At 39.9% G+C, this 9118-nt stretch overlaps 1 protein-coding gene across 8 annotated transcripts in view; it reads right to left on the bottom strand.

Annotated features, from left to right (window-relative positions):
* Positions 1-4517: 4517 nt before the first annotated feature.
* tenm4 (teneurin transmembrane protein 4) overlaps positions 4518-9118 on the bottom strand; it is a 158424-nt gene continuing 153823 nt past the window's right edge. For all 8 annotated transcript variants that reach the window (XM_042413531.1, XM_042413532.1, XM_042413533.1 and 5 more), the window contains one exon: positions 4518-7440. In XM_042413531.1, the coding sequence (XP_042269465.1) occupies positions 6682-7440 (759 nt within the window). In that variant the 3' untranslated portion in view covers positions 4518-6681. The remainder of the gene's footprint in view (positions 7441-9118) is intronic.

Raw genomic sequence — 9118 nt, 5'->3', positions numbered from 1 at the left:
TGACTGTCACACATCCAAATCTCCTTCACCGAAGGTTTGTAGCCAACTGTCAGATGAATTTGTTGCACCTTTTAAGGCTTAAATCACCTCAGTTGAACAACAACACATGAAGCTCATTCTAACAAAATAATGTTCAAACTCTATATGAAGATGGCTCAAAGAGTTCAGACATCCTTCCATGTACATGAATTTAACCTTTTGACCCAAAGAAAGCTGACTAATTTAAAGAATACACAACCTTTTCTACTGCTTTATATATTTTTCATATGGCCTGCTGTTAAATAGTTTGCAGCAGCTCAAGCCTATTAAATATGCATATGCTCTGTTTCAACCCTGACAACAGAGTACCTCCACTGAAGATGAACCGTACCTTTATGGTTCTTCTTTGCCTCACTTTATGATGAACATCTCTCTCTTTTGTCACACATTGTAACATGATGAGATGTATTTTTCAAGAAGTTTAAAACTCTTGTTGAGTATCATAAACAGTGCAGTGTTCCTTTCCTAAACTTGATGAAACAATTTTTCAAAACACATCTTTCCATATCCTTCCTTCCATCACTGCTCTCATGCTAACACTGAAGATGGCCCCTGACTGATAATGACTGGTGCTCATGACATAGACAGAAATCAGTAACACCTATTTTTTCATGGACATAAAGTGCTACATGATAAGCTGTCCTAAGACATTAAGCATTAACTAACCTTTCAGTCAACCCAAATGCTTCCAGATATTTGGTTTGAACGGGTACTTATCCTTTGCTATGGACAGATTTGACCTTAAGCATAATTAGCCTAATAAAAGCATTAGATATGCTGTCAATATGATTTGCATAATGTGCAAAGGCAGTTTCATTCCTGAATGCAAGCTGTGTCCGAGTGACTTAAAAATGCAGCAGTGACATTTCTCTAGGTCCTTTGTTCACACCTGTCAGGGGAAATGTGATGGAAGACAGCAGCTGCAGCTGCGGCTTCCGCCTCTAGTGGGTCCAGCAAGACCATCAAGACCCTGCTGGAGTCCGGTACAGACCAAACACACACACTCACAGTATGTATTTCTGAAAAAGTAAGAAAAGAATTTCACCTTGTGCTGACAGGATTCATTTCTTAGAGCGTCAGTTCCAGCATAATCCACAGAGATCAGAGGGAGAATAGAAACTGTATTGTCATACTGTCTTTCTCAGTTGCACAAGCTGAGCCAACCAAGGAGAAATATGTAAATATGAAAAACACAATTCAGTAACAATAATTTATTCTCACAAAAGTTATTTTTCACATGCAAATCAATTTATTTGCAATATGATTTTTTTGTGATACTGAAAGAGGTAGAAAACAAAGCAAATTGCGACTCTTTAGTACTTAGAGTCTGCAGTTGCATTAGGTCTTCCTTCCAGCAAGAAGCTACCGACTGTGAATTTGTGAGACCAGCTTTGATGTAGCTCCACTTCACAGATTATTGATTATCTTGATGTTGTGTATCTAAGTGAAAATGACTTCAATACTGAAAGCCACGTAATGAGTTACTCTCATAATCACAGAGGTGAGGTCAAAACTTTCAGCTTATGTTGCTTTACAGTGGAAAGCACAGGTTCTCTCACTCAGCTCTTGAGTCTAATTTTTGAAAAATAATGCCTCTCATATTACAAGCATGCAGCATAGTACTGCTTAAGGTGCTAGTACTGCACATTTTACAGTTTCCCTTTGCAGGTCAGTTCTATGAGAGGTAACACTGGCCTTTGCATGACCCATTGAAATATGACACTTTGAAAGCCATCACCTCAGTTTCATTTCCAGAGCCTACAGTAAGTACACTTACTGAGTGCTTCTGTTTCTGCTGTGTTTTGTCATCATGGTGGGCATTCAAATGAGACCTAAACCTTGAGAAAATTCAGCATCACTTCTCTATGGCCAGTTGGTTTACCATTCTTTGCCCCATTAACTTTTATTATTGGTCCACCATTTGCATAACTGGTAGAGAGGGAATGTGGACCTGAATGATTAAAGACAGAATGTGAGGCTGTCCTATTCATTCAAGCATGTGGTGTTATCAGGATACACAGCAGATGTGGACTGTCATACCAACCAGTTATTTTACGGCTGTTGGGAAAACTTGAACAAGTGTAACAGGCTTGAAAACTGCATAACAGGTGGTGCTTATTGTCAATAACTTTGCTGATCTTCAGGCTAATAAATGCAGCTGACTATCATGTAATAATGGTATTATATTATAATATACCTGAGATTAACAGATGGATCAAGACGAGAGACAGCAGGTGTTTCATTTTAGCTATTATTTTCGGACTACATACAGGATTCATAGAGGGAATGGATGGTTGGGTCTCAGCAGGACTCAACCTTTTGCTGATTTTAACTGCAAATACCTGTGCTAGTGTTTATCCAACACTTTGGCTCAGAGTGTTCAAATTATCAGTGAGAGGAAACAGATGGAGTGTGAAAGCAATGTGAAGATATCTCTTCGCATCAGACTAAGCACAGGTAATGGGAAAATAGTTCATGCATGCTTTTTAGAGAAAAGTTTCACTTTCCACTGCCTGTCGCAGTTGTGAAATCAGGCTAAAAGCAGGATTTTCTTCTTTCCTCTCACATAAATATCTGGAAGGGGGAGTCAAATTTGAATGTAACGGTGGGTGTTAAGTGAATATAGGATCAAATTCAGAGTGTGGCTGCATGCACCAGAAATGGTGTAGCTGTCAAAGTCCAACTGAACTCTGAAACCAAAACCTGCAGACCCAGATGACTGAAAAACAAGAGAAGACGAACAAGAACAAGAGCAACACGAAAAACGAGTTGAAAACAAATTTCCTTTGTCTGATTTACATATGTGACCTGAATATCTTTTGTGTACCTATTTTGAAACACAAACTGATCTGTTTTGTGTATTATATAATTTGCATTAGGATCAAAAGATCAGTTATTTGTAGCAATCACAAATTGTTGTTTAATCAATTAAAACTACCCTACAGCACAACAAAATGATAATAGCAGATTTGTGAGGTTTAATACGGTTGTTCATCAATACCAATGATTAAGCTTTTAACACTTGCTGGCACATATTGTTTTTCTCACCCTCTCTTCCTATTTTCAGTCACTCGGTGATGGAACACAGTGCTTCCTGCAAAATATCAGCATCACAAGACAGCTTGTTCTCAAGGCAAAAAAAAGCAAATGAAATTATTAATAGTGTAGTATCCTACATATGATATGGTATTTATCTATTAATATTTCTTTTGGATCTAATTAATAAGGTAATTTCCTTGCAAAAATATGGTTTTATGCTCTATTGTCTCAAAAATAGGTCAAAAGTTATGTTAAATTATTGTAGTTACTGATTCTAATGACCACTTATAATAATATCATAATATGTACAAAATAAAATTTTCTCTTTCATCATCAGAGGTCTCTGTGCAACAGGGTTTGAGGTAAAGTTATTATGATTCTAGCAGAAGACTGCAGTCCTCCAGGCAAATGGACATGTTGCCTCTCTGCAGCAAAATTCATCCTGCACAGGCTCTCTCAGCAAGCAGCAATTTCAGTTCCCTGTAAAGAAATCCTCTTTACCGGAAGCATGTGGGGCTTGAGGCTCAGGCTATCTCAAGGAAGATGAAAGTCATAGATCTGAAAAACTTGTGTAGTCAAACTACCCAAAGCAAACATTAGGGTGTGAACATTTCCAATGACGCTTGTCATTAATGCAAACTGGAGAAGAACAAACGAGACAGCGCTGTCTGCTCAGGTAAAACAGGCCATCATATTCTCTTCTGGGCTCCAAGCTCAGGTCTGCCTGCAGTGAGTGTAAATGTTCCAGGCTCCCTTGCTGCCACCACATACTGGCAGCTAACTCCAGAGCCACCCCACCTGCTAACAGGATTAGCCCGAGCTCCACTTGTTTCAACAAAGTTATCAAGTTTAAAAATACAGCCTCCTGGTGGCTTTTGTAACATCAAAGGATTGGTCCTCAACTTTGACAGGTTAATTAATAGTCAAGTTTTGCACAGAATCCCTTGAGGCTTCCCTGTCTTATTACAGTTAAATATATTTATTGTAGAGATGTTTTTATTAATACTCTGTATTTTATGTGCTGATGATCTGGCCACATGTTCACTCCATGTGAGAATCTAATAGCTTCAAGGTCTAAACAGGTGGTAATGCATGTCTAACTAAATAATGGCACATGGTGCAATATTACATTATCATATTGCATCAAATTAGGCTCAAAGTCTTATGAAATGTGTTGTAGGGTGAGAATTAATGCATGTATAATATTCTGGAGATACAGATGAGCAGTAAAACATGTCTGTAATTTCTAAGCGATGTAATATAAATAGGCTACTAAAATCTACCCAATCAAGAGTGAATATGAAAGTGAAGAGGATTCATTAGAGGAGTGTATATGCCTCAGTTTGACATGCAGCAATAGCAAATATGATTCTGTGTTATATAGAATATACAGTATAGATATATAACAAAACACAAAAAATAAACACAAAATATTCCCTTTATTTTTTTTCTACCTTAAGACTACACAGGGTCACTGATGTAGCTCTAAGAGGTATCTACATTTGCATTTTATTTACAGCTTACTTTGATGTCTTCATATTTACATGGTCAAAGAGAAGCCTTAAAAACACAGTGTTGAGAACAAACCAAAACTCAAAATGAGTCCAAAACTTTAGAAAAAGATACAGTCTTATGACGCTTATGACGAACAGTTCTCAGTGCAATATTCCACAATGCAAATATCCTTCATTCATATTATGTTGAACATACATATTTTTTTGGAAACAAAACCTCACTGAATCAACCAACAGCAGAAAAAAATTTGTGTACTGTTTGTTTTAACGTTTGTACAGATTGAGACACTCAATCATGCTCCCACAACCCCTACACACATAAACAAGTTCATGTGTTTGATGGAAAAACGATAAGAAAGTCAAGCGTGTGCAGTGGCTTGGCATAGTTCAAAAAGTACCAGAAGTCAACTCAATGACACAATTTCCAAAATAGTCTTGACTTGAGTTTTTCACATGACATTTTCAAATGAGCAGATGTAAATTGTCCTTTGCCGTCACCATTGAGGAGGACATGGAGATATAGGAGCTAGAATGTGTCCATTTCCAAGGTTGTCGTGTATTGACGACCTTTAGTCTGTAAACGGGAACTAGTACACCTGCAGGTCTAACGCATTTCAACCAGCCATGGGACCAAGTGGAGCCCTATTCTGGAGAGTGAAAGCACTTTCGATGTTGACCTGCGGGCAGCCCTTAGGGCAAAGGCAATTTGTATCTTTCATCTCACCCACAATACAATGCAAAGCCTATCTATCTCAGCAGCCAATATATTAATGTAGTATGTATCACTGACGAGACTGGTTTCTTTAACCATCCTTGTAGTCTCACTTTTTAAAAATATTTTCATCCCAAGCTTTATTTCATTGGACACTGTGGTGAGGAATACTGACTAAAGCTCATTGATAAACAAACACTGCCTTTCATATGCAATTGAGATGAGTAAAAAGTTGTTGGTCTAATTAAAAACACAGTAACTGATTTAACTAAACCACCTTTCATAGTTTATTCCATGTGTTGAAACACCCTTAAGTATTGTTCAAGTACAACAATTAACAATAAAAGGGACAATAGTTCACATTTTTTAAGTTCACATTTGTTATACTGTTAATTCATATAGCTATTTATAAAACAAAACTAAAACGTAATTCAAAACCATTCCTGTAAAATACCCTTTGTTGTGTAATACAGACATTAATCCACAGTATTTTCTTACAGGGTTGGCTCTTCTCTATTTTCATAATCGAGTTGTCTGACCACAGTCAAATAAAAAGGAGCAGAGAACAATTTATTCTGTTTTCATTTTCTTCCTTTGAAAAGAAAAAATGCACACAAAATAAAAAAGTGACCTCATATCCCTTTGTTGGCTTTACCATACAATTTAAGCTTGATTAAGCAGTTTTGCTAATTTTGTAGTTCATAAGGAAGGCCATCAACATGCACAGTCAGGGTGCGCTGAAGCCTTCCAAGCTAAGACCACGGATGAGTATCAAGCCTCCTCTTAAAAAATTACAAGACATCACACAAATGAAGGTGCTTTGACAAGTTGAGCTGGGGTTTTGATGAAGGGCTCTACCGCCAACAGAAATCTCTCTCATTATTTATGGATGACTGGGGCTATGAGGGTTTCAAGTATAAAAAAGAAGTGATTAAAAGAGAAGGAATCTCCTTGGCTGAGGCGCAGAAAAGGCAGAATGGAGCAAGCTTGTGAATAACAATCTGCAAGTCTGGCAGCAGGGTGAGCCAGTGAACATAATGCATTACCAATACTCCTCTTGGGTTCCTTTGAACAGAATCACCAACAGGGACGAGGAAATGGAGTCACAAAAATAAGTCACAGACATCGCAAATTTTCATCCTCTAGCAGCCGCACTTGGAGGGCAAAGACTGTTAAAGAATCTTCAAAAGGAGAAGGACACTCTTCTATTAATACAGTGCAACTGATTGCAACCATGTTTTATTTTCTTTTTCCGTATATTAAAAACCAAGTTGAGCACAGTCAAAGAAAAAGAAAGTGGTCATGTACACAACTGTCTTTGGCAAGAAGTCCCATGTCCTACATCTGAGTCTGTCACTCCAGAGCCTCGTGTTCATGTCACCTTCGGCCCATTTCGCTCTGTCTCATGAAATGAATGTTGTTGACACTGTCTGCCAGCTCAGGGTACTGGTCAACTGAAACCACGTAGTATCCGTCATAGCCCTGCACCTTCCCTGAGCCCAGGAGCTGTTGCTTCTCTCCCTCAGTCCAGGTTCGCGAGCCCTCCTCTCCATCCCTCAGTCTCTGGCGCTCACGTGCCCAAGCCTGGACGACAGCTCTCTGTCGGGCCAGCTCCAACACACGAGCTTTCTCCTCATCCACACTGCTGCCGTAACGCGTATTCAGACACAGCGCGCCATACTGGAGCTGGATGTCAGTAATGCGCCTAGTCCTGCTATTGAGAACAGTGTTGACCTGAGACACCGTCACATTGACACCGGTTTCTAGTGTGCGGCGGCCCACCGTCATCCCAATGAGGGACAGGTCTCCCTCCACTGAGCCCAGTTTGACAAAATAGTGGGTGTCCACTCCAGCGATAGTGAAGTGGAGGTCTTCAAGATAGAATGCATCGTTCAGAACCGCAGCCATGCGACGCCCGTCCTCGTTGGCTAAGCTGATGATGTCAGTGCCGATGCGACCATCTCGGATAGCAAACTTCACCCCCTTTCCGAAGATGGAGCCACCAGAGGCAAATTTCTTCTTGTCTTCGGTCTGAGGACAACCGGCACTTTTGGCTCTGTAGATCTGGCCGAAACGCTCCAGCTTCACAAAGGCCTTCAGCTGCCTCTGAACTTCACACTGAACACCCAGTAAAGACTGCAAAAAAAGAACATTTCTGGTTAGTCACACAAACCCCCAAAGCATACAACATACCCTGAGCAAGAAATGGATTGACACAATATCACTCAATTGTTTGTCTGAAGATGTTCTTCTACAGTACATACTATTTACCAAAACTTCTGATTTCCTCACACCTTGGCTTGAAACCTCTAGTGTAAGTTTCATATCCTCATCCTACTGTGGGGACTAGGCAGTACTGTCTGCTTGCAGATGCTCCCGATTTTTCCAAAATTGAGATTCATATCGTTTCATAACCACTTCAAACATTTATAGACTACAGAGTATAAGCCATTCTTTTTCATGTTAACGCATATGACTGAATGAGGATGATTCCACACCTATTGTAATTTGTTCATGTATTAATGTGATGGAAAAAAACAACTAAAAAATACATGATCTGGATCCCTGTGATACCTGCAGGAAAAAAAACAATACAAAACCCTACAAGCAACCAATGCTGTTTTGCTTAAGAACTAGTTTTCTCAAAGTTCTATCATACGTTATTTCCTGGAGGTCTGTTGCAGTGGTCTGGATTTAAAACGCCAATGGTGTCATCACATTCATTTCATGATAAATTGAATCTATTGGAAGGTGTAAAAATAAAAGCTTACATTTGGTATTAAAAATATCCACATTCTTACTTGATTAAAAATCTTCAGTACATTACATATAGAAATAATGATGTAATTCCCTCACATTCCTTATCAATGGCAAACCATCCATGTCAAATCCATGATGCTTTGAAGCTGTGAATGTATCACACATAGTCAAGGTAGGGGCAGAGGTGTTTGTCAGCAAATGCAAATCTCTCTGATCATTTGTGACAGGCATGATATTTTGAAAAAGGGTGAAATTACTGTCTTCTGACAGCCATGCTGTGCCAAATATGAAACAGGAGTCTCTTGGTAACTAGTGTATATATCTCATTCCTTAAGGGATCAAAGCTTTGTATAGATACCATATTCCCTTCAGCCAAAATTAATATTTTGTCCTAATAGTACTTGACAAGAGATACTCCTCAGGAAGAAAAGGGAGATGTTAAAATGAAGAGAGTAATATGAAATGGAAGTTGGCCAACACACAGTGAGACAGCTGCCTGAACGGGTCTGAGCAGCAACAAAAAGGCTCTCAAACTGTGCCTTCTTGCTATCGCCCTAGGTAAGGCTGTGAGCGTCCTGAGGAGTTTTTGTCAACCGGTCACATCCAAAGTCCTCCTGACAGTTTCTAATTCTGTCTTCCTGTGCCCCTGTTAGAGGGTGGCTATAGGCTGCGGTTTTGGGAGGGGATGAGGAGAGTAGTGCAGGCTGCAGTAACTAGCATATCTGGCTGGTCTTTGACATGACATCGCATCAGATCCTGCATGCAGAGGAAACATGTGCGGGGGAAGGGGCAGCTGTGTTGTTGGGCCCCTTGGGAGTGATGGCCTCAGGGGACACTTCACACCATGCCACTCCATGTTTGTTTACCGTACCAACAGTGTGACCCGGTCAGCTGTCCCAGGGGCGGAGGGCGGAAAGGGGAAAATGTCCTCTACTTTACTGAAATACCCTCCCGGGACACTACCAGAGAGGCATCATTCACATAGCATGGGGTGCAATCAGCCTACAGCACAACCCAGAAAGAGAGATCAAGCCCTGTGCAGCACAAACCTCAT

The sequence above is a fragment of the Thunnus maccoyii genome, chromosome 6 (genome assembly GCF_910596095.1).
Source record: "Thunnus maccoyii chromosome 6, fThuMac1.1, whole genome shotgun sequence".
Lineage (NCBI taxonomy): Eukaryota > Metazoa > Chordata > Actinopteri > Scombriformes > Scombridae > Thunnus > Thunnus maccoyii.
Note: the sequence above shows the minus strand (reverse complement) of the source record. Positions and strands in the feature narration are given on the sequence as shown.